The sequence below is a fragment of the Trachemys scripta genome, chromosome 11 (assembly GCF_013100865.1).
Source record: "Trachemys scripta elegans isolate TJP31775 chromosome 11, CAS_Tse_1.0, whole genome shotgun sequence".
In the NCBI taxonomy this organism is placed as follows: domain Eukaryota; kingdom Metazoa; phylum Chordata; order Testudines; family Emydidae; genus Trachemys; species Trachemys scripta.
The window spans coordinates 39,614,412-39,641,172 of NC_048308.1; the positions used below are offsets into that span (position 1 = coordinate 39,614,412).

Genomic DNA, 26,761 nt, shown 5'->3' on the forward strand with positions numbered 1-26,761 from the left:
TAAGCTTTCGTGAGTAAAAACCTCACTTCTTCGGATGCATCCGAAGAAGTGAGGTTTTTACTCACGAAAGCTTATGCCCAAATAAATCTGTTAGTCTTTAAGGTGCCACCAGACTCCTTGTTGTTTTTGTAGATACAGACTAACACGGCTACCCCCTGAATTTAAAACTGACTAACTCTCAAAGAATTTTTTTATAAGTTGCACTGAGAACTAGAATCTCTTTAGGACAGTTGTCACCAACTGGGTGGATCGCGATCAACTGGTCAATCCTAGAGGATCTCCCAGTCGATCGCGATCTGCAGCAGTGTCGCTGCCACTCAGGCAGACTCCCTGCCTACCCCAGCCCCACACCGCTCCCGGAAGCGGCCACTGCAGCCCGCGGTCTCTCTCCGCACGCTGCTCCTGCCTGCGAGCACCGCCCCAACAACTCCCATTGGCCAGGAAAGCTATGGGGACGGTGCTTGCAGAGAGGAGCAGCACACGGAGCCATGTGCCCCCCTCCTCCCACCCCGCTCCAGGGGCCGCAGGGGCATGTTGGCCCCTTCCGGGAGTGGTGTGGGGCCGGGGTAGGCAGGGAGCCTGCCTTAGCCTCGCTGCACCCACCGCCGATTGGGAGCCACCAGAGGCAAGTGTTGCCCGGTGGGAGGCCGCAGCCCAAGCCCCATCCCTGAGCCCCCTCCCGGAGCCAGCACCCCATGCCCCCTTTTGTACCCTGAACCCCCTCCCAGAGCCAGCACCCTGTACCCCCTCCTGCACCCCAACACTCTGCCCCAGCCCAAGGCCCCCTACTGCACACAAACCCCCTCCTAGAGCTTGCACCACAACCCCCTGCCCCAGGCTCAGCCCAAAGCCCCCACTCACACTGCAAACCCCTTGGCCCCAGCCTAGAGCCCGCACCCCCCATCACCCAGCCCGGTGAAAGTGATTGGGGGGGGGAAATGGAGTGAGTGGGGTGGGGCCTCAGGGAAGGGGCGGGGTAGATCCTGAGTTGCCCTTAGATTCAAAAAGTGATCTTGGGCGTAAAAAGGTTGGAGACCACTGCTTTAGGGTATAAGCCTGTTTTGTCATAATATGCTGAGCTACTTTTAGTGCAAAGTCAAAGACCAAAGGTGGTTGCCTCAAGTTAGTCTCCTAACTCCTTGTTAAGATATGTAAATAAAAATTTACTTGATTTTCAGAGGTGCTGAGAATCCACAAATGCCACCTGAATTCATTGGTAGCTGCAGGTGCTCACTCACCACCTTTGAAAGTCAGGCAAGTCCCTAAACATAGGCTCAGAATTCTATCTTTAGGCATCTAGGTTGGGAAATATTGGCCATGATTTCCAAGCAAGGGGGGGAGGAAGGGGAAGTTTCCCTTAACAATGCTGTGTCAAGACACCATCTTTTTTGGAGGGGGGTGGGGGGAGGGAGAGAGGAAATGGGGCAAAAAATCCACATAGATGTATATAGGCCTAGTATTAAACAAAAAATAGCATGGACATCGATTAATTTTCTTTCATATTCTTTTCATGTTTCCAATTCACAACTTCACTATCACTGATTTGGGTTATGCATGCTAATTATTTTTACTCTGCCAACATCTAAGCTCCTCTTCAGATGATGTTTATATTTCTTTGACCAGAAGCAGCTCTATGTATTTTGCTGCCCCAAGCACGGCAGTGAGGCAGCCTTCAGCAGCATGCCTGCAGGAGTCCGCTGGTCCCGCGCCTTCGGCGTACCCGTCGCCGAACTGCCGCCAAAGCTATGGGACTGGCGGATCTCCTGCAGGCATGCCGCCGAAGGCAGCCTGACTGCCGCCCTCACGGCGACCGGCAGGCCGCCCCCCGCGGCTTGCCGTCCCAGGCACGCGCTTGGTGTGCTGGTGCCTGGAACCACCCCTGTCTTTGACTATATCAGAGCAGTAATACTGTGATGTGAATTGTAGCTTCACAGCAAGCAAAGAGTGCACAGTTCAGCAATAAGAACATTTATCTTTATTTAGTCAGGGCAGAGAGATGGCAGAAGTTACTTCACTCGCAAATTGGCTGAACTTTAAAGGGAAACTATCATCTACTGATACTCAAAATTTAGATTTAAATAAACAGTTTTATAGTCTAATGTGAACAGAAGTGGGTTTTAAAAATAATTTAATCCAAAATTATTTGGGGAATTTAAATATTGTAGCACAAGACGTTCAAATGACTCAAAAGCAAATAGGAACGAATAAAGCTCACCAGTTTAGTTTCATTGTTTAAGCTAAGCAAAATACAAAAACTAACCAAGCAGTTTGGAATGAAGAAGTAAGTTTTAAGAAGATAAGAGATTAGTTGCCAGAGATATGGAGAAGTATTAGTAATATTGACTGTCTATTTAATGCTTTTCTACATGTTGAGATATACAAAAAATATTGAAACATGTAAATACAAAAGTAAACACCTCAGACTTACAGTTTAGCTGTGATGAGAAGAATCAGTGCAACAAACGCATTCTTGGTCAGTTTTTTTATTTGTCCCACCATGCTGAGTCCAAGGTAAAAAAGTGCTGAGCCAGAAAATGAACTAGCTAGTCCATCAAGGAAATTTTCAAGATATACCGGAATCTTCTGGCCAAGAATAAAATTTGAGGCAATTCCTATGAAGACCATGAATACTATTGGGTTCTGCAACACTCGAAGGAGACCGAGTCCCACTATTTTCATTTTGTTGTGCAACATACTGCGATTATCTCGCCATTTCTGGATTTCACAGAAGATAAACCCAATTGGGTTTAGCATCATAAGAGATATTGGAGCCACTAAGTAAATGTATTGGAGATATTCTGGGTAAGTGGTTTGATATAAAGCTTCAACTAGAAAACAGGAAATGGAAAATGATTATTGACAATACTTTAACAAAAATATATGATTTAATATTAAAATGAATGATTGTCTCTCAAATATATAAAAAGATGTTCATACTAACCATATTAGCCTAATTAACAGTTGAATACTTAGAACTAGTGCAAGAGGACAGTGAAGATATAAAGAAATGCCTGGTTAATTGCCATTAGACCATAGATATGCATTGAAAATAATAAACATGATAAAAGATTAACTAACCCATGTTGCTTTACTGTACTATGAATACCCCAAGGGCCAGCTGACAGAATGATTCATTTTGAAACAGAGTTCTAATATTGCTGTACAACACCAAAACAATACCACCATATGCCCTCTACTGTAGATTGTTCAGCATTTCAGATAAAAGAAATTGTTTTTGCTGCACATTCCAGAATCATGGGAGAGTCATTGCATATTAATAGCACAGTTTGTGTAAGAGTCCAATTTGCAAATTGTTTTTCTTCTTACAAGTCTTTTAGATCTCTTTGAAATGTACCCAGTGGATATGACAGGTGTAATTCATCATGGTGTATTTATGCTCACTTTATGGCACTCCATATAATAAATTAAAAGATAAATTAGTGCAAAACAAATAAGCAGTGTTCGTGTTCTGGGACTACTCAGGTCAGGAGCTGGGATTTAGGCATCTTAGGTTCTGTTTCCATTGACAACAATTTGGTGTGGCCTTGAATAAACCACTTAGGGCTCCCACTTCAAAGGTACTGAGCACACACAGCTCTCATTGAATTCTAAAGATCAGGCCATTAACCACTTTGTGACTCACTTTACACATCAGTATAAAGGGTGTATGATACGTATCCTCACAGGATTGCTGTCAAATAATTAGTTAAAGGTTCATATACACTGTAGCTTTAGCAATCCTTCCCAACCCTTTTATTATGTCACGTCTTCAGAGCAGAGTCTGTAGCTTCTGTATATTCTGCAGATGCCTAGCACACTTCTGGGCACTGTAAAATAACCAGTAAAATACTTTCAGAACCTTGGATGAAAGCAGTGAAAAAAGTGCAAGTTATTTAGGATATGCTGCGCTACCACTTTAGCCATAGTGTAGACACTGCCTACATTGATCGAAGGGTTGTTTCCATCTTTGTAGTTACTCCACCTCTCCAAGAGGTGGTAGCTACACTGATGGAAGAATTCTTCTGACAACCTCGCTGTGCCTACGACGGGGGTTAAGTCAACCTAATTTCAACACACAAGGTGTGAAATTTTTCACATCCCTGAGCAATGTAGATAGGTCAAACAAATTTTAAGTGCAGACCAGGCCTTAGTAAGCCAAAGCATTGGTGCAAACTGACATTTAACTAGGGCCAGGTCTACACTACAAACTTTTGCTGGCATAGCTATGTCAGCCACAGTGTGATGAGGTATGCTTAGTGAATGACATAGCTGTGCCAGTCAGTCTCTAGTAGAGTATAGCAGTATAACTATAGCAGCAGAGCACTCCTAATGCATACCTGGCCTAGGGCTTGTTAAACTTTTAGACATCTGCTAATGGAAGAATTAGACCTGCTAGCCAGAAGTAGGGTTGGGAGCTCCAAAAATGAGATCCAGGGACACAGCCCCAGTGAGAAGCCCAACCCTGCAAACAAGTGGAAGAGGGCTGTCTTTGGTGCCATCTTGTGCACCAGCCTGCGTCATATGTGAAATGCCAGTGCCTACCTGCAGTAGCTAGAAGCTTGCTCTCTCTCTCCCCTCCCCACAGCCCCTCAGAACTTCTTAGCTGCTGTGAAAGGCAAGAGGGGAGAGGCTCCACTACTTTACATTTCAACCAACCTCCTGTCTGGTTCAAAGGCAGTGAGAAAAAACGCCAACTACTCTCATCTGCCCTCCTCCTTCAGCCTCCCTTGTGAGTAGCTCCCCGAGAGTGCCTCCACTGCTGTTCATAAATTTTACCAAGACAAGTAGCTGCATAAGTTGACAACTCTTGACAATTTCACTACTACCTATAGCAGCAATGAAAACAATTAGACCTTTTTTTTTTTTTTAATTTATTCTACTTCTGTTTTGTAAACCTATAAGCCATGGGAGCACTCGGAACAAAGACATTATGTCCTTTTAATCCAGGGGTGGGCAAACTTTTTGGGCCGAGGGCCACGTCTGGGTGGGGAAATTGTATGCAGGGCCGGGGCAGGGGGTTGGGATGTGGGAGGGAGTGCGGTGTGCAGGAAGGGGCTCAGGGCAAGGGACTGGGGCAGAGGAGAGGTGCACAGTGTATGAGGGGGCTCAGGACAGGGGGTTGGAGTGCACAGGGGTGCAGGGTGCAGCAGGGGGCTCAGGGCAGGGGGTTGGGGTGCAGGAGGGGTGTGAAGTGCAGGCAGTAGGCTTAGGACAGAGAGTTGCGGGGCGGGGTGCAGGAGGGCTTTGGGCTCCAGGGTGGCAGCGGGGCGCACTGGGGCCACAGCAGACTCCCTGCCTGCCTTCCCTGTCCCCGGCCCTGCACTGCTCCAGGAAGCGCTGCGGCCCCTGGGGGAAGAAGGGGGGAAGGGCTCCGTGTGTGCTGCCCTTGCTGCGCCTCCAGGTACCTCCCCCGAAACCCTCATTGGCTGCGGTTCCCTGTTCCCAGCCAATGGGAGCTGCGGGGGGCAGTGCCTGGAGGCAAGAGCAACGCACAGAGCCCTCTGTCCCCCTGCCTGGGGGCCAGCCGCTTCTGGAGAGCGGCCCGGGGCCTGCAGTGCCGCAGGGGGGCAGTCCCGCGGGCCGGCAGAGCAGACAACTAGCTGTTTACTAGGTTATCCCTTTGGTTAGGGAGAGCAAACATTATAATATAGGTCAATTAGTATCTCTAAAAGGGACTTCTTCTAACAACAACAAGAACCAATCCAGAAGGCAGGGAGGGGATTGCAAATGTAGGCTGAAAGCTCCCATTTGTGAGGATCTACCTTCAAAGTAGTATTTGGAGAAATAAAGGTACAGAGGAGGAAAAAGTGGGAACCCCAACCTGATTGCTCAATAGCATTGATTAGAATAGTAAAAGACTTCAAACTATGCAAAGGGCATTTCATAAGGGATAGTGACAACCTCCTGCTCAGAGAGGCTGAGTCAGGGGAGGGAGAGGTCTGATTTTATAAACAGACTAGCACCTTCAAGGTCAAAACGATCAGACTATTGCTGAGGGGGTGGGGGTGGGGGTGAGGCCATATTAAAAAATAGGACTTTCTGGCTCTAAATGAACACAAACCTATAAGACTCATTGTTCAGCTATTTACCTCACAGCACTTGGTTAAACACTTCATTTTCTGTTTACAGCTCAATAACTCCGCATACTTAGCATTACTCTCAGTACTTATGTAATTAGTAGAGTTTAAAGGGCAAGTTATAAGTACTCTGTTATGCCTTATTTCTATATTTTAATCATTGAAGGCAGAAACCATCTGGATTTGCTAAGTCAACACATTATTAGACTGCAAAACCTTTAGAGAATCTTAGTTTACTTGTCCCAGTTGAATACTGAAAATACCACAGGCCAGTCTAACAATCATAGAATATCAGGGTTGGAAGGGACCTCAGAAGGTCATCTAGTTCAACCCCCTGCTCAAAGCAGAACCAATCCCCAGACAGATTTTTACCCCAGTTCCCTAAATGGCCCCCTCAAGGATTGAACTCACAACCCTGGGTTTAGCAGGCTAATGCTCAAACCACTGGGCTATCTCTCCCCTACTATTTGCATTCCTGCATCTGCAGTAGAGGCTGCCGATAACACTGCATCAAAGAACATATTCTTACTTGATTTGCAAGCATTTTAATTGCACGTACTATTAGTTCTTCCATATTCATGGAACTTGTATTTTTTAGGATTTGTTGAAGAAGGAAGAGAGAAATAGGTACAGTAAGAGAGAGAGAGTGCGAGATTCCACAATCTCCGTTGGAAGCCTATTCCTGAGTTAGCTACCCTTATAGTTAGAATTTTTTTCCTAATATCGAACGTAAATCTTCCCTGCTGCAGATTAAGCCAACTACTTCTTGTTCTACCTGCTGTGGACATAAAGTGATCAATTGTTCTCCATAACAGACAGCTCTTAACATATTTGAAGACTTACCAGGTTCCCTCTCAATCTTCTTTTCTCATGGACATGCCCAGTTTTTTTAGCCTTTCCTCACAGGTTAGATTTTCTTAACCTTTTCTCATTTTTGTTGCTTTGCTCTGGACTCTCCAGTTTGTTCAGCCCTAAAATGTATTGGGCACAGTACTCCAGCTGAGGCCTCACAGTGCCAAGTAGAGTGGGACAATTGCCTTCCATGTCTTACACTCTTGTTAATATACCCCAGAGATATCAGCCTTTTTAGCAAATACATCACATTGTCATATTCAATTTATGATCCACTAAAACCCACAGATGCTTTTCAGCCCTACTACCACCTAGCCAGTCCCCACCCCCATTTTATAGTCGTGCATTTGATTTTTCCTTCCTAAGTGAATTACTTTGCACTTGACCTTTATTGAATTTCATTTTGTTTATTTCAGACCAATTCTCCAATTTGTCAAAGTCATTTTGAATTCTAATGCGGTCATCCAAAGTGCTTGCAACTCCTCCCAGCTAGGTGTCATCCACAAATTTCATAAGCACACTCCCTACTCCATTATCAAAGTTACTAATGACAATATTGAATAGTTCCAGACCCAGGACTTACCCTGTGAGACCCCACTAGATATGTCCTCCCAATCTGACAGCAAACCATTGATAGCTATTCTTTGAGTATGGTCTTTCAACCAGTTGTGTACCCACTTTACAGTAATTTCATCTAGACCACATTTCCCTAATTTGCACATGAGAATGTCATGTGGGACTATTCCAAAAGCCTTATTAAAAATCAAGATACACCTCTACCTCGATATAATGCTGTCCTCGGGAGCCAAAAAAAAAAATCTTACTGCGTTATAGGTGAAACTGCGTTATATCGAACTTGCTTTGCTCCACCAGAGTGAGCAGCCCCGCCCCTCCGGAGTGCTGCTTTACCGTGTTATATCCTAATTCGTGTTATATCGGGTAGCGTTATAGCGGGGTAGAGGTGTATGTACACAAACACACACTTCCAACATATTACTTGCTCTAGATGCCCAAGTCTGACATTCTGTCAGACAGATTCTCCAATTGTGTGCATGCTTGCAAACTGCTCTGTTAAACTCTTGAACCTATTGATATGAAGAATATCTTTTCCTGTGCAAGAAACGTAGACATTTGGTTTCACTGGCTTTTAAGTAAATAGTGTCAAGATGGATTTCATTTTTTAATTTCAAGCTTATTGTAGAGCACTTCAAGGTATCATAAAAAGGCTCTATGAAAATGTAAGTAGTTACCCTTAACTTAAAAACACATATATTACACTTATGTTTGATTTTTTTTTAAACAGTGTTAAAAGAAAGCAACATCTACTGTTATTATAAATGAAAGTTTGGGTGGCAGTATGTTTGCATGGTGCATTTGGAAGCACTTTGTATCTAGTCAGCTTCACTGTTTCTTCTGTACAGTCTGTCACTTTTTCCTGTTTGTGTGGGTCTTTCATACAAAAGCAAGGGAGAGAAAAACATTTAAAAAATAATATGGAAATTCACAGGTAGCTTTCGATTAATTTTTAAAACTGACCAGAGCTCATGCTGAAGGGGTCCTTTTAAGTAATTGCTATTGTAAAGTGCAGACATGCCAAAAAAAAAATTTCAGCTGTAAGTGCATGGTTTTTAAATTGTGCTCTTTACCTTTTAAGTGCTATTTAAATGGCCACAGTTTTTCCTGTTAATTTTAACAACACATTACAGGTCATTATAAGTAAACACACACACACACACAATTATTTGTACAATCCAGTTTTCCAGGTATGTTTGGGCTGTGATACATAGTAAATAGTTTTGTAAGTGACTAAATGCACATTAGCAAACAAGCAACAAAAACTACAAAAAGCCTGCCTACCAAAAGTGGAGGAGAAGGAGTGGGCTATGTTTTTATATTGTTGAAATTTAAAAACAGGGATGCAATAACAAAAAAATAAACAGAATAAAAGTTGTATTCTTGAAAGAAATCATTTTGGGTTTTTTTTAGATCCTACTAGAAAAGAGAAGAGATTTCTTGTTACACTTGATGCTGAAGGCACAGAAAAAGTCCCAAGAAGCTCAGATTTGAAATATATGGTCACTCAGTACCATGAGCCATGCAAAATCTGATGTATGTACAAAGTGACATTTCCCCTACAGAACATATGACAATGCATGCTTGATGATCACATATTAGAACTGAGTCCAAAAGATGCAACTTTCCTTCATCACTTGCTAAGAAATCAAGATGCCAGCATGCAAACAAGTAGATACACCTCTACCCCGATATAACACGAATTCGGTAAAGCAGTGCGCCGGGGGGGCGGGGCTGCGTGCTCTGGCAGATCAAAGCAAGTTCGATATAATGCGGTTTCACCTATAATACGGTAAGATTTTTTGGCTCCCGAGAACAGCATTATATTGGGGGGTAGAGGTGTAGATAAATTGATAAATTCTGATTTGAGCAGATTTAAATCTTCTTGAACAAACTCCACAATAGATGGAAACATACACATTAGATCAGGGGTCGGCAACCTTTCAGAAGTGGTGTGCCGAGTCTTCATTTATTCACTCTAATTTAAAGTTTCGCGTGCCAGTAATACATTTTAATGTTTTTAGAAGGTCTCTTTCTATAAGTCTAAAATGCAGAGTCCCCCAGACCAGTGGCCAGGACCCGGGCAGTGTGAGTGCCACTGAAAATCAGCTAGCGTGCCACCTTTGGCACACGTGCCATAGGTTGCCTACCCCTGCATTAGATGGTTTCCTTATGTTAGGTCAAGAGCTAGAGCCAAGAAGGTACAAGGCAACTCATCTATTGCAGCTCCTGAAGTGTTATATAAATGTACAATTAAGTTGCAACATCAGCATTTACAAGTTTGGGGAGACTCGAGTAGCCTGGATTGGAAATCAGCATTTTTGCCAGGGGAGTGGTAAACCCTTAATTAGCCACTCATAAGAAGAATTTTATTCTGTATTGCAATTTGTGGAAACATTAAACGGTTTTGAAACAAAAAGAAAACTAATGTTATTAATGACCAGTCTTTAAAGCCACCTATAACTTTGTGACAACAGTGCAACAAACACCACAACTACAGGACAGCGACATCTTATTTCAGTCAAGTCTAGAATTGTGCGCGACGGTTGGTGGGATGTCAGATCTTTGTGGGAGTTTTGTACTGCAATGTATACTGCTTTACATCTCTTACATACACAGTAAATATTTCTAGTTTTAGGACACTTTTGCAAGTTTTCACATAGAGCTAACAATTTTGATTATTTAAAAAAAATATTTAAGGGGCGTTTATTGCTCACAACTGTCATCAGATTGATACCTCTGGAGAATTAAGTACTCTCTTTATGTACAGAAGGAATACAGCACAAGCAGTAGCAACTCCACAAAATTTCTCAGACTGCCCTGCTAACGTGCCCCCACACAAATTTAGAGGGCTCACTTATGTCCATGACATGTTAGTCCAGTTTATTTATTTCTTGGTTTCTCTGCAGACACTGCCACCATGGCTGTGGACATCAGTCCACTGAAAACCAAACTAAGATCACCAGCTCATTATACGTAGACCACCGAACAGCTAACAGATGATAGCAATTTCTTATCTCCATATACCTGGGGTAGATGCAAAGTGACAAATTACAGCTGAAAGACTCTGTATCCTATTCTCTATTCCCAGTAGGGTGGATAAAAATCAATGGTTTTGTTATTTAAATTGGATTTTTTGATAAAATACTTTTTGAGGAAAAAAAACCTATCTAAAGATAGTTTTAATTACGATACATTATAGCTCAAAGATATCTGATCATGGAATAGGGATTATAAATTCTATAGTATGAGACAACATATTCATGTAATGTTTAAGAAAAAAATTGTAAATGACTTCTAATAGTTCATGGATTAGGGACCCAATCTTATGGGGTTCCAGGGGCTTCTGTATAGATTATTTAGGTTAATCTTTCTATCTACCCAATGGGACTCAGTGCTCACTCTAGAAGATACCATTAGAGATGCTTAGTTTTGCAGGTCTCAAACTGTGGATTTGTGTCTCCAGAGATAACATGCTTGTTACCAACAAAAATATTGAAATAAATAAATAAATAAATAAAGGTGAGAAATAACAGAACTTAACCCTATTGTCCCTCTGCAAATTTGTGTACACAAAGTCAATCCCTTACCTCTCTCTAAAGTGCAAAGTTTCAAAAAGTTCAATGAATAGAAGATTGCTGGGGGCAGAATAGATCTGGACAAGGAGAAGAAGTCTGGAGATAAATGTGAGAAAGGAGGGACAAGCAGTAGAAACAAAAGTGAAACTGTTTGAGCAGCATATTCCAGAAGGCTTGAGGTCTTTCTGAGTGTAGCCTTCATTGATTTGAGATCTACCATATCATTCTCTCACTAGAAGGGAAAACCTATAATGGCAGCAGGCTGTAAAAGAGACCCAGCTTGGGAATATTTTAATGAAGTTCCTCTACCTGTGGGTAAGACAGGCATGCGTGCAAAATGCAAACAGTGCAACAAAGAAATGCAGGGCCTAGTTGCCTGAATGAAACAACATCATGAGAAGTGTTCCTTCTCAGGAGGAAACTGCGTTGAAGATGATGAAAGGAACATATCTGAACATGCAATATCTTCAGGTTGGTAAATTTTTTTATTTCATACTTCTTTCTTAAGGACTGCCTGTCTTCCTTCTCCACTATTCTTGAATTCTCATGTTTGAGCAAAAAATATAGTTGTTACTCCATGGTACTATCATTTTAGATGCAGGTGTGATAAAAAATAAATAGCTGAAATAGGCAGATTTTCCTTTTATAATTTCACCTTTAAAGTAGTGCTGAGTGTCAGTGAATGCAATGAGACATACTAAATGAGCAGTATGGTGATAATTAAATAACTGCATTGACTTATTTTGTTTAGGAGAATCTATCCTTAGCATACAGGATACTGAAGACTATCCACCTTCAAGATCACCATCATTTTCTATAGTTTCACAGTTCTCTGCAAATGGTAGTGTTTCAGTCACATCATGTATGTCACATAGCCACAGTATATCACCTGTAGCAAAAAGAAAAAAAAATCTCCATCATCCAGAAACAATCATACATAAGCTTGTGATAAGAACCAGCAGACTACAAAACGAGGTAATTGATGAAAAAATTGCCTGTTTTTTTATGAAACAAACTCTCCTTTCCATATGATTGAGATCCCACACTTCATTAACATGGTTCAGTCATCAAGACCAGGATACAGTCCACCCAACAGAGCAGATGTCACAGGCAAATTGCTGGATAAAGTGTATGAAAGAGAAATTGAGCAGTGTGCAAAAGGTCTTGAGAGTGAAATTGTTAACCTGAGCCTTGATGGGTGGAGCAACGTCCACAATGATCCTGCTGTATGTGCTTGTGTGACAACAGAAGAAGGGAATGTCTTCAGAAACAATTGGTACATTGGGAAATGCACACACAGCAGAACTCTTACAAGAATTAGCAGTAAAAGCTATAACGAACTGTGAAAAAAATTCAAATGTCTAGTACGCAGCTTGGTCACAGACAATGCTGCAAATGTATCCAAGATGAGAAGAAATTTAGAAGAGAGTCCCAAGCTAATACCGTACTGTTGCAGTGCTCATTTGATGCACCTCCTAGCCAAAAACTTCAGTGTTCCAGAAATAAAGGCTAATGTTGTTGAAATTGCAAAATATTTCCATAACAACCACTTTGCAGCAGCTGCTCTGAAAAAAATGGGAGGAACCAAACTAACTCTCCCACAAGACGTGCGATGGAACTCAGTAATGGACTGTTTTGAGCACTATATCAAGAACTGGCCTAATCTGATGACAGTTTGTGAACAAAATCATGAAAAAATAGATGGCATTGTCACAGGCAAAGTTCTCAACATTGGGCTTAAGAGAAATGTTGAACACTTGCTGAGTACCCTGAAGCCTATTTCTGTAGCCTTGAACAAATGCAGGAAAATAGCTGTTTTATTGCGGATACTGTTGAAATCCAGAAGGAACTGAGTGAGATCTTAAAAAGAGAAACATGCAATGACTGAGTTATATTACAAGCATTAAAAAAAACAAATGGGACAAGCATCATCTCCAGCTCATTTTCTTGCAAATATTCTCAATACTTGTGTACCAGGGTCAAACCTTAACTGCTGAAGAGGAGGCGCTGGCTATGACATGGACATCCAGCAATCATCCCTCCATAATGCCAACTATAATAAAACTTCAGAGCTAAGGGTGAACCAGTCAAGAAATATATGTTTGCTGATGATGTTTTAAAGAAAGTCACACCAGTGAACTGGAGGAAGTCACTTAAGTACTTGGATTCAGAGACTGTTGAAGTGATAATCTCACTTTTAACAGCAGTAGCTTCTTCTGCTGGTGTAGAAAGAATAGTTTCTTCCTTTGGACTAATTCATTCCAAATTAAGAAATTGTTTGGGACCTGAAAAAGCAGGAAAGCTTGTTTTTCTTTTCCAGATTATGAACAAACAGGAAAATGAAGGTGAAGACGACTGAGTTAGCTGCAGAAGCCAATATTCTAAGTTTCTCATGTTGACCTGGCTGACATAGCCGATTTAATTTTTGTTTTTTTATAAAAAATATTTCATTTAACTATTTTAGTGAAAAACAAAAACAAACCTGATTTTAAAAAACTTGAATGTTTAACTAAATTCAAAAATCCATATGCTTGTTTTGTTAAAATATCATATGCTTGCTGTAGAAAAAAAAATCCAGAATACATAATGTTGATGTTTTAGTTAAATAAAACAATTTAAATGCCTGTCTGGTGATGTTCTCCTTCAAACACAGCATGGCAAGAAATCCTCCCAATATTAATGATTAACCTGTTGAACTGGAGATAGTTCACCTCTCAATGACTTCATAAATATCTGCTTCAATTACCTTTGGTAAATGAAATAACCAAGCAATCATTCATTTTCTGATATAACTGTAAAACTAATCTGAAAAGTTTTCAAAATAAATCACTTTAAAAATGTACAGTGTGTACCTTCTAAAAATGAAACCTACATCGATCTCTGAGTTGTGAAGAATATGTATTAAGGTTATAACACCCAACAAGAATGCACTATGTAGAAATCCATGATTAAATCGAGTCTTCCTGACTAGTGATCTAAATCAATTTGATTTAAATCACTTTGATTTAAATCAAATCCACCCTGATTCCCAGAGCCATCCAGTCAACACATCGGAAGTCATAAGAATGTCTGTACAAGTAAACGTATGTTTGATCGTTGACAACTGTTTTATACAACCTAAGATTTCAGTTCAGCAGAATGTAAAACAGCTCTAATTTAGAAGCACAAGACTGTATAATCACAGCATATAGTAAATGCCTAGGACAAGGAAAAATAATGTTTAACACAGAAGTTAACAAAAACAAGAAAGCATAAGTAGTTTCTTACCTATAGGATATCCCAGTGCAAAGTCATTGCTTTGTGTAGCAAAAATAGGGAACAGTCCTGCTTTGCTAAATCGACTTTCAGGACTGGCTACCAATAATGTTAAAATACAGACTAAGAAAAATACAGAAGCTTTGGCAACCAGGATGCTGCAAAGGAAGGACCAGTTCACATTGGAAAAATTAAGTACCACCATGTTTTTGAATAGTAAAGCTGGAAGTGCAAAACAGGAGACAAAATTTCCCAGTCCTTTGGCCTGACTTGATGTGATGATGTTGGCTCTTCCGGCTATATATCCACATAGGATGATGCCAAAGCATTGTAGCAGGGCTGGGAAAAGCCTGCTTATTGACATGGAAGGAGAACGGCTGGTAACATTGAATTGGTAGTCCAAATGGCTGGGCAGGGAATGCGACATATTGGCTGAAGAGGAGAGGTTCTTTGTGGTAAAGTCTGAGAAAGTATCCATCTTCTCTCACTGCTCGTTTTAAATATGGAGTATGCGATGTTCTGATCTGTAAAAATAAAAGAGAACGGAACAGTGTTATTCAACTTCTGAGTGGGCGTGTGTCTCACTGATTATTTTAAAATGCACTTCCAAATCCCTCCCACAAGTACTTCTATCTGTCACCCTGCCAGATAATGGCAGCTACTGAGAGAGAGAGAAACAAAACTGATAAAATAGAAAACTGTAAAATCATGTGGGTGGATCCCAAATACATTCTTCCCTCCTTAGCTATTTCTCTCTTCTGCTGGTAGTGGCAAGTACACACAACTCACCAATAGCACAGCTGTACAATTAGTACAAATACTAAAATCCACTTCGGTTTCAACTTTAATTCTCGTATATATGTCAAGTGAAACATTAAAGCTAAATGTAACTCATGAGCTGAAACAATGAAAATCTGTTGGCATGGAAAGGGATGTGACTTGAGGATTTTCTGCTGTAGTCTGTGGAATCTAACATTTATTTAAAATAAATAAAGGCACTTTCAGCTCTTTTGGTTTAAAGAAAAATAAATCACTAAACTATCACAAAGTAAAGCTAAGGCATTTGTCTTGTTGGGCCAGGTCTGAAAACTAGTTTCACCTAACATGGCCATATCAGCCAGCGTACACAACATTTTTTTAAAACAAACTTTTAAATAAATTATGTTCCATGTACACCAACTGGCAGCACCATTTTAGCTGAAATGATATTTAAGAGCTTTCTTTAAGAAACTGTTTCCTAACATCATGAAAAGTGAATGTGAGCAGGGCCAGAAAGATGGAAGTTCCATATATACCAGGGGTCGGCAACCTTTCAGAAGCAGTGTGCCGAGTCTTCATTTATTCACTCTGATTTCAGGTTTTGCGTGCCAGTAATACATTTTAACGTTTTTAGAAGGTCTCTAAGTCTATAATATATAACTAAACTATTGTTGTATGTAAAGTAAATAAGGTTTTTAAAATGTTTAAGAAGCTTCATTTAAAGTTAAATGAACTCTCTGTTCGTTGCTGGAGGCACTGGAGCCCTGACTGCCACTGAAAATCAGCTCACATGCCGCCTTTGGCACGTGTGCTATAGGTTGCCTACCTCTGATATATACTAAAACTCTAATCAAGACAGGAGAGGCTGTTACAACACCATTAGAAGCTATAGAGTAAAAAGAAGCTCACTGTTACAATCCATTCAGTTAGGTCTTATATATTTTACAACTTGTAATGAGGCTAGGGGAGAAAGGTGCCGTATTTGGGTCTGTCACAGGTGGGACTGTTCAGTAGCAACCCAGTTTGGGGCCAAGTGTGGTACTGCATGTGCCCCCTGGCTTAGTCCACAAGTTTTGGCTGCCTGCTTGCAGGAGGGTAGTCTGTGCCATAAGCTTGACTTCAGTATCTAAACAGTTAAATAAAAATAAACTCAGAATCTGGCTGTCGGCATCTTTAAATAAATGAACCTCAAAGACAAGCACTTAGTTGCAATGCTTGAAAGCAAGACCCTGAGGTTCTGGGCTAGCAGAGCCCCTCGTCTGTCCCAGTCTCATCCAGAAACGCTGCCCTGAGAAAAAAGGGACAAGTCTTTTTAACTGGCCTGCTGGCTCCTGATTGGTCAAAGTCTTCTCCTAGCCATTCTAGGCCTCTGGAGGACTGTATCTTGTTAGTAGCCTGGTCTGGGCATTGAACAGGGGATGTCAGGGCTCCAATGCTTCCAGCAACGAACAGAGAAAGACTGACAATGAAGTTGTAATGTAGATGGGGGAGGGAATCTGCTTAAAAAAAAAAAAAAACAACAGTGAGCTTTCTCCAGGCATGATATCCTCCTGTCAAATCTGAAATCTAAACTATTTCGAATGAGGAGTTACAAGCAGTTTCAGATCCCACACCTACTCCCAAGTTCCTCGGTCAATTTTTATTGTTATACAACGATATTTATATAAAAGATTCTCCTCCACCCATCTCTGATGATGCTGTATAAGACACCAATCCAAATGGGCAAATGACTGACTCTGCTGAGGAAACAGTTTAACTGACTCAACACAGAGTGCTGTCAAATGCAGAGTGAACAATCTGATTCAGTCTAATCTTATTTGGTTACACCGTTGCTTCTGAATGGTGGGTAGTAATATTTTCAGACAAAATTGTGATTTTTAAGTTGCTGTGCTTCTTTCATGAGATGTCAAATGCCCCCTCTGTGAACCATCTGATTGCTGACTACATGACCAGAAAAACATGTGGGTGTATATACCCATCGCACACCTTGATGTTCTGTTCATTTGAAAGAACAAATGATATCATTTGATAAGAAGAATGCAAGTTCTGAATGTAAAAGAGGGAAAATATTCTCAGTTATTCAGATAGTTAAAATGTTTTCTACAATCTTTAAAAAATTGTCTAATGGTAAATGTGGCTTTTAATTTCTATCGAGTGCTGGGCCTCCTGTCCAAGAGCAGGGAAAGCACAGTTCAGTTTAATATATTAACATATTTTGGAGTGAGCTGCTTTCTCTCAAACATTTATGGTATTAAAATGTAACAGTAGCACCAAGCAGACTAGAAAATAAGGAACTAGCTTCCTCCCTTTTCCCACTGGCTCTATTCTCTGCCTGACCTCTGGGACATTTTGGAGTGGACGGGGCATCTTACCAACTTGCTAATTTAAAAATACAGAAAGAAAGCTTTCTGTATTTCACCACCACTGCCTAATGATACTCAATAAGATGCTACAATAGAGGAGAATTCCTATTCTAATCAAGAATAAATTCCAGTGGCCACAGAAGAAATCATGTCCACTGCTACCGCACCAAACAAACAAACAAAAAAAGGATCAGATCACCATTCTAAGCCAATTATCCTTTCTAACCAACCAGACTTTCTGCATCATTCACCTGGTTAAGAACTCAAGACAAAGAGTTATTTTTATGCTGAGAGGTGATGGTGGCTGCAGGGATCACAGATCTGTTAAGTACCTAAGAAGGAACCATTACAAAAAGGGAACTTTGTTTAGTACTAATAAACAATGGAAACCACCACTCAAGGGATAGACCAGCATGGTAAGCCTGGGCCACACTGGCCAAGGGGTTTCCCTGAAGAGTAATAATCACAGAGGCTGGCCAGGAACTGGGGCAGGGTAGCTGTGTGTAAGAGACAGACAGAAGGGAAGCACCAGAGCAGAGACCAAAGTAGCCAACATAGCCTGAGCAAACCCTGGGACCATGGCCCTGGGGAGAAAAAAAAACCTAGAGGGAACATTTTGTGCTGAGTGGTGGCCGAAAGGGGCTTGGAACTACGAGCAAAGAAACTCTCTCTTGTTGTTTGATTCCTCCTGTGTTCAAAGAAACAGGACTTTGTACATTCTTGAGAAGTAAAAAGGTTTGCATAAAAGACATGCCTGGCTCCATCATCAATTTCTCCTTCCAACTGAAATCACCCGTAGGACTCTGAATTTTGTCTAAGGGCACGGGTAAAAGAGGGTAATATTCCTCCCCACCCCGAGAAGAACCACAGCAGAAGCATTAGAATTGACACAACACAGGCATTCTTTACCTTAGATAGACAACACAGTGGTAAAGATACCAATTGCTGGTCTACACTAGCATTCCCCGTTACAAGCAGTGATGCTGCACTGATGCTGGATTAAGAGTTGGAGAATTTAAGAAAAATGCTAATGTAAACAAGAGATTCTGCCTTTTTTCCTGTGCCCCATTTCAGACTGGGATGGACACAACCTTTCTAATTTCTTCAGTTGCTATGGAAGCACTGCCAACAGAAAGTCACGAATTTGTTACATACTTTTTAAAACAAAAAACACAATTAACAGTTTGTTTCTCCCCTGGTTATAAAGACAACCTTCACGCCTTAATTACTTTGTGGCACGTGTGACATATGCACTAATATCAACAGTGGTAGGAACTCTTCTCCAACTTCTTTTTAAAGACACCATAATAGAGGCTCAACTTAAATGTATACCCCAATTTAAAACACATAGTAAGAGAACCAAAAGAGCACCGTGGTTAAACAACAAAGTAAAAGAAGCAGTGAGAAACAAAAAGGCATCCTAAGCATAAACTCTGGCAAATTAAGTGTAAAAATATAATTAGAAAGACCAAAAAATAATTTGAAGGACAGTTAGCCAAAGACTCCAAAAGTAATAGCAAAAAAACTTTTAAATACATCAGAAGCAGAAAACCTGTTAAACAACCAGTGGGGCCACTGGACTATCAAAATGCTAAAGGAGCACTCAAAGACGATAAGGCCATTGCAGAGAAACTAAATAAATTCTTTGCATCGGTCTTCACTGTTGAGGATGTGAGGGAGATTCCCAAACCTGAGCCATTCTTTTTGGGTGACAGATCTGAGGAACTGTCCCAAATTGAGGTGTCCTTACAGGAGGTTTTGGAACAAACTGATAAACTAAACAGTAATAAGTCTCCAGGACCTGATGGTTATTCACCCAAGAGTTCTGAAGGAACTCAAATGTGAAATTGCAGGACTACTAACTGTCATCTGTAACCTATCATTTAAATCAGCTTCTGTACCAAATGACTGGAGGATAGCTAATGTGACACCAATTTTTAAAAAGCGCTCCAGAGGTGACCCTGGCAACTACAGGCCAGTAAGCCTCACTTCAGTACCGGGCAAATTGGTTGCAACCATCATAAAGGTCAAAATTGTCAAGCACATAGATGAACATAATTTGTTGGAAATAGTCAAAATGTTTTTTGTAAAGGGAAATCATACCTCACCAATCTACTAGAATTCTTTGAGGGGGTCAACAAGCATACAGACAAAGGAGATCCAGTGGATATAGTGTATTTAGATTTTCAGAAAGCCTTTGACAAGGTCCCTCACCAAAGGCTCTTAAGCAAAATAAGAAGTCATGGGATAAGAGGGAAGGTTCACTCATGGATTGGTAACTGGTTAAAAGATAGGAAACAAAGAGTAGGAATAAATGGTCAGTTTTCAGAATGGAGAGAGGTAAATAGTGGTGTCCCCCAGGAATCTGTACTGGGACCAGTCCTATTTAACATATTCATAAACGATCTGGAAAAGGGGTAAACAGTGAGGTGGCAAAATTTGCAGATGATACAAAACTACTCAAGATAGTTAAGTCCCAGGCAGACTATGAAGAGCTACAAAAGGATTTCACAAAACTGGGTGATTGGGCAACAAAATGGCAGATGAAATTTAATGTTGATAAACGCAAAGTAATGCACATTGGAAAAACATAATCCTAACTATACATATACAATGATGGGGTCTAAATTAGCTGTTACCACTCAAGAAAGAGATCTTGGAGTCATTGTGTATAGTTCTCTGAAATCATCCACTCAATGTGCAGCGGCAGTCAAAAAAGCGAACAGAATGTTGGGAATCATCAAGAAAGGGATATATAATAAGACAGAAAATATCATATATATAAATCCATGGTATACCCACACCTTGAATACTGAGTGCAGACGTGGTTGCCCCATCTCAAAAAAGATATATTGGAATTGGAAAAGGTTCCGAAAAGGGCAACAAAAATCATAGAACTGCTTCCGTATGAGGAGAGATTAATGAGACTGGGACTTTTCAGCTTGGAAAAGAGGCGACTAAGGGGGGATATGATAGCGGTCTATAAAATCATGAGTGGTATAGAGAAAGTAAATAAGGAAGTGTTATTTACTCCTCATAATACAAGAACAAGGGGCCACCAAATGAAATTAACAGGTAACAGGTTTAAAACAAACACAAGACAGTATTTTTTTATGCAACACACTGTCAGCCTCTGGAACTCCTTGCCAGAGGGTGCCGTGAAGGCCAATACTATAACAGGGTTCAAAAGGGAGCTAGACAGATTCATGGAAGATAGGTTCATAAATGTCTATTAGCCAGGAATGGTGTCCCTAGCCTCTGTTTGCCAGAAGCTGGGATTGGGTGACAAGGCCTGGATCACTTGATGATAACCTGTCTGTTCATTCCCTCTGGGGCACCTGCCATTGGCCACTGTCAGAGGACAGGATACTGGGCTTGATGGACCTTTGGTCTGACCCAGTATGGTCGTTCTTATGTTCTTAATGGCACATTAAAAACTTCAAAGTTTTGTTTTGATCATTTAATAAGCGGATTTTTAAAGAAAATTTTATAATTCAATTGGGTTAGGGAAACATTACACATTAATCCAGAGTACCAATGCATACTAGTGTTCTTAGAGTGAGCTTCTTCCCTGCCCACAGTTGTTATATTTTATATTGTACATGCATTTAGAATGCAAGTTCTTTGGGACACAGACTCAATATTTGACATCCTTACCCACCTTGCAGCATTGTGTACATTTACCACACTTGATCAACTGGGATGAAAATGGCCTATTTTTAAGGCAACCAGTCCATCCTTATCCCATACAGTACATTTTCCAATGTTGTGTCCACTCTACTCTGTAAATCTCCCAAGCAACATGAATTCAGCACTTCTCTTGAGAGAATGCAACACACTTCACTATCAGTTAGTTTTTCCAGATGATCTAACTAAATTTCACCCCATTACTCCAAGTTATGCCCTTGTAATGGGGTCTACAAACCCCATATTGAGCACAGACAGAGGGGGGAGAAGAACCTTTTCATCTTGATCACACTCCCACACAGCTGCCAGAGCTGCCAATCATGAAGACAGATGCCCACAGCTGCAACTAATAGAGGAAACAAGGCCTGAGAGTAGCATAGACAGATGGAAGAGGAGGCAAAAAGGCATGGGACAGCAAAGGGCAGACACCAGGCTGCTTTCAGGAAAGTAATCAAGAGAGTGAAGCAGACTGTAAGCCCTCAAACTTAAGGACTGATAGCCTTAATTAGAAGTGAAGGTCCAGGAACTCATCTGATTGAAGACAAGCTAAGGAGAATCAACCAGGAGAAACTGGGGCCCCTTGAAAGACCACACCAAGAGACTGACACAGGCTTCCATGTACTAACTTTCTGAATTCCTCTTTCTCCCTGGTGTATTCACCTTTCAAGTATTTGGATGGAGGATATGTCTCCTCCTCAGTTTAACTGATGTTTAGCTCAGCCATACACATTTAGCTCTTAAACTTTCTTCCAGCTCACAGGTTAATTTTTCTTGCTCACTCAAAGCTTCCAATATCCTTCTGATGATAAGGCACCCAGAACTGAACACAATATCTCAGGTATGGTTGGCCCAGACCCACACAGAAATTATTACCTCCCTGATCCATAGCACAGCTACTTGCAGCCCACAGTTACATTGGCTTTTTCACTGCCATATCACACTGCAAACTCAGGTCTAATTTACTGCTCATTCTAACCCCTAAGGCTCCTTCAGCATTGCTGCTTCCCAGGTTTTCCCTTCCAATGAACATTTCTATTTGACTATTTCCCACTAATTTATTAGTGGAGAGCACTTTTCCAAGCTAGTTTTTTAGGTCCCTTTTGCACAGTTTAAACTGCAGCATAGAATCAGCGCAATGATAAACTCTCAGCCCTTCCCTCTGCACTCAAACAGCCCCAAGCAGGATACAATTGCATAATCACACCTGAGAAAGGTGAATATTTTGGCCTCTGCAGGTAACAGAGCCCCTAAATGAACATGAGGCAGAGTTATAGAGGCCAGGCTCTCAGCAGCACTCAAAACTTAGCCTGCTTCCTGGCCTACTCTGGGGCCTTCCTAGCAATAATCTCAGTGTCTGGCTCCTTCACCCAAAGGCTTTGCTCTGATCCACAGCAGCAGCCTGTGTCCCGTGCCCTCCTATATAAGACCACATCTACACTAGAAAGCTTTCAACGGTAAAGTAATAGTTTAGGGGTATGATTTCCCCTCACCCCCCGCCCCCAAAATACTTCTACGCCAACAAAACCCTAATGTAGATGTAGTTATACCAGCATAAAAGTGCTCTCGCTGGTGTAGCTTATTTTGCTCAGGGAATTGGCATAAACTATACTGTCGCCAGTATAAGCTGTGTCTACAGCTGGGGTGGGGGATGGAGGTAGAGGGGTGCCGGTATACTTATACCAGCAAACCTTTTCTAGTGTAGACCTGACCTAATATACTTATATGGCCTTCTAGTGACACAGATCTGACCGCCTCACAATCTTGAATATATTTATCCTCACAACACCCTTGTGAGGTAGGGAAATACTATTATCTCCATTTTACAGATCAGGAACGGAGGCCAGGTCTACACTTGTAAAGACTTGCTGGTATAGCTATACAGCGACAAGGGAGTACTGTGCTGGTAAAGCACTCCTACCATGGACCCAGCTTATACCAGCAAAACTGTGTTTTTGCTCATGTAGCTTAGTCTAGCACCTCCCTCCCCACTATACCCACTCAAATGAAATAAACTATCCGTGCAAAAGCAGTTTTACCAGTATAAGTGCAGCTACCCTTTGAGCTTGTCCTAGTACAGCTGTAAGTCACAAATCAAGCCCAACTGGCATAGCTACACCATCTGAAGTTTGCAGTGTAGACCTGGCCTCTCACTATTTTCCCTTATTCCAGAGAAGGGTGAGGGAGAAGTTAGTCACAGATGCATCTATTTTGGGGGGACTGCTGACTAATTCATGACTCTGAGACAGTGCTGCCTAGGCTGCCATTTGTGCTAAGGACAGCTGCATTGTAGCCACTGGTCACAAAGAGGGATTGCTCAACAACAAGAGGAAGTCTGGTCTAGAAGTGGACTAAAAAGCAGCAGAGTATAAGGACCTATTGCATTCTATAACCCCAGCTCTAACACTAACTTAGTATCCTATCTGTAAAACTGAGACAATAATACTTACTTAGCTACTGGATGGGTATATTGATAAATATTTGTAAAGCACTAAAACTTACCAAAACACAAACCAAACTCTCCAGTTGCTAGGAGTCAGAGCAACTCCCAGATCCTTTGATCACAGTACTGTTTCTTGAACACTCTTCTAAATACTGGTAACTATGCCTAAACCCTAACACAAGCAGCTGGGTTCCACCTCTTGTGCATGAAGATCCCCTTCACTCTTCCCTCCACTTTTAAATAGAAATGCCCAAAAATTCTTCTTACTGACCCTCCCCAAAATTCTCAGAGGGACTCTCTACCAGAAACATGCTGATTTTGTTGGAGAGATTCTGTAAATTGTTAATGGATCCTGAGATCACTCTCACAAAGCAGATCACCTCATTTACAACATGATGCAATATAATGATGTCCTGATGGGGATGACCACATTTTAGTTCTGTTGGACAAACTCATTTAAATGGAAACTTTGAAAGAAGGGGCAAGATCTACCATGAAAGCGTTCTGCATCTCAGGTGCTCACATTAGAGGAAGAACATACTGAATGGGTTCGTCCACTTTTAAAATTGGCTAGAGTAATAAAATCACCAAAAAGAGGAAGTTAATTGCATCACCTTAGTGCTTTAAATTAAAAGATACTGCAGTGGTGAGAAATGATTGGTACAGATCCCACTCCTGTAAATTGCCATTCTGTCTTCTAGCCTGGGGAGAAGAAATGAAGAGCAATAGTGTAACCTTGGGCAAATCACTGAAAAGGGACACCATTAGTCTGAAATCTAGTCAATTCCAAAAGTAGTTTCAGGTACCAAACCTCCTTCTTTGTCCCCCCTCATTGTTAGGGTTTTAAAATATTTCCTATTTTTAATTTCCCCCCCATACTGTTGCTGTGTGAAAGTGCCTAGATTCCACAGAAACAACAACTAAGAAAACTGACTACACAAAAGAAGCAATGAAATGAAGGCCCAGGTCTACATACAAAATAGCACTGATAGAACTAAAAGGTGTGGCTTCCAACTAAGTAAGTTAAATGGGTGTAAATTCTGTGTGTAGAAAAGCCCTAACAATATGCAGAAGTCAATTGCACAAAGTAAACAAGAAAAGAAAAATATTTCCCCTACTCTCTTTTAGTTATAGTAATTTTATGTTTTATTTGTAGATGTGATCTTTGATGCTACAACAATCAGTGAAACATTTTATGCACAGAAGTGTGATTTTTAGATTCAGCATCCCTTTAAAACAAAACAACCTTCAGTGCCTCAGTTTTCCCATTTGTAAAATCAGCTGAGACATGATCACTCACTTTTATTAAATTCTTTTAAACATACAGTGAAAAGCAAAGCCTTATTATTAGTACTTCATATTTATTTTCTCTGAGTGCCTACTATGCTCCTTCTGTGTTTGAGTAACCACATTCATGATTGGGAAATGTCTGTATCTGAGAAGTACAAAACTAATTGCACTGTGTTGCATGACAACAGAAGACTTGAGGAAAAAACTGGAAGATGAAAAGGAAAAGGAAGGCTAGATGGATTTCCTAATTGTTTAGTTTGGTGGTGTGCTTAAACTAAAACTACTTGAATATATTATAACAGATATACACAGCAGATACTTCACTTTGTCTAGTTTGACATGTGTGAAAATAACTGATGCAATAAAAATAAACAAGTCAATGCTAAGACCGATGAAACACCGATTCGGCACCTACACAATCAGCCAGTAGCAAACTGTACCAGAGGTGTTTAGCAACACACTGAAAACACTGTAACCAACACTAGTTTTGGAAGGAGATTATGTTTACCAGTAAATAGGATGTGTTGTATAATCTCTCTCTCTCTCTCTCTTTCACACACACACACAGCTGCAAAGCGCCTACTGCAGCCACAATTGTTAGGTGTTGCAGAAGTTAGGCAGCTAAAAATAACCACCAATTCTCCTTCCCGTGGGCAGGCGGAGCGCCTCTGAGGAGACAGCCCGGCATCTGCCCAGAAGATCCCGCTGTAAACCAGCGATGACAGACGAAACACCCACAGTGCGTCCAGCGCAGCCTTACGTAAGGCACACCACCCCGGCGCAGGGACCGGCTGCCATCCCCCCGGCACACGCCTCACCGCCCCAATTACATACTGATTTCAGGAGATCTCCCCGCGACGGTCACATGCCGGTGCTGGGGCCCCCTCAGTGCCCGGCTACCGGCCGCTTCCCCGGGCCTTCTCTGCTCTCCGAGGTGCCCTTCGCTGCCTCTGCCTAGCGCAGGACTTGGCCGCCGCAGGCTGGGGCCGGTCTCCAGCTCAGCCCCATGGAGCGCGAGGCGAGGCGAGGCGAGGCGCAGCGCTGCCGCGCCGGGTCCCTCGGCAGCTCCCACGCGCGCCAGGCCCGGCCTCACAGAGGAGGCGCCCGAGTCTAAGTGCCCGCCCTGCGTAGGGTGCAGCCAGGCGCTAGCCCCAGCCGCGGGAGGGGGAGCAGGGCGCGCATCGCCGCCCGTCCGCACCTCTGCTGAGCCGAGAGCGTGGAGGGAGCCGGCCTTCAAGATGGCGGCGCTCGGTGGGCTAGTGCCCACGGGACCCAAGCCCCAAGCTGGATGCAGCCGCTGGACCCCGCCCTCTCTTTCTGAGGGAGCGGCTCATGGGGGGTGGAGAGCACAGCTCCTTAGCGGGGGGGCACAGAGCTGCCTCCAGTTCCTCTCTCAGATGGGGGGGGGGATGTCACAGACTCATCTCCCCCTCAGTTCCATGGGGGTGTGGGTCTATCTCCCCACTATGCCTGCTGGAGGGAGGGGTTACAGACTTATCCCCCTCTCTCCTTATGAAGGGGCTGCAGAGCTGTCCCCTCCTATCCTTACTAATGGAGGGCTATGGATGTGTCCCCAAGTTTCCTCAATCTGGGGGTTTATAGGTTTATCATGCACCCCAACTTCTCTTGGGGAGGGAAAGGGAGCCTGACCTTATCCCTGCATTTCCTTACACGGGGAGAATGGGAACGATAGATCTGATCCCAAGTCTTGTCCCTGACAGGTGATGACAGACCCACCCCTTCCAAAATCCTATCTCTAGGAAGGGGAAAGGACCTGCCCTCAGCCTCTCCCCCCCCCCTCATTCCCTGTGACCTCACAGAGCAGAACAATGACCTCCCCAAAATGAGCCAGAGTCGCTTTTCATTGTTAGTAGGAACAGAGCTGCA

General features: G+C 42.1%; 1 protein-coding gene across 3 annotated transcripts in view; it reads right to left on the reverse strand.

Annotated features, from left to right (window-relative positions):
• Nucleotides 1–25,894, reverse strand: part of GPR155 (G protein-coupled receptor 155) — a 54,356-nt gene extending 28,462 nt beyond the window's left edge. For 2 of the 3 annotated variants that reach the window (XM_034785985.1, XM_034785986.1), the window contains exons 1-3: nucleotides 25,709–25,894; nucleotides 14,348–14,859; nucleotides 2,429–2,828 (exon numbers count right to left, since the gene is read on the reverse strand). In XM_034785985.1, the coding sequence (XP_034641876.1) occupies nucleotides 2,429–2,828; nucleotides 14,348–14,813 (866 nt within the window). In that variant the 5' untranslated portion in view covers nucleotides 14,814–14,859; nucleotides 25,709–25,894. Of the gene's footprint in view, nucleotides 1–2,428; nucleotides 2,829–14,347; nucleotides 14,860–25,708 lie in introns of those variants that run through there. The other variant, XM_034785987.1, reaches the window with a different exon arrangement.
• Nucleotides 25,895–26,761: the final 867 nt, after the last annotated feature.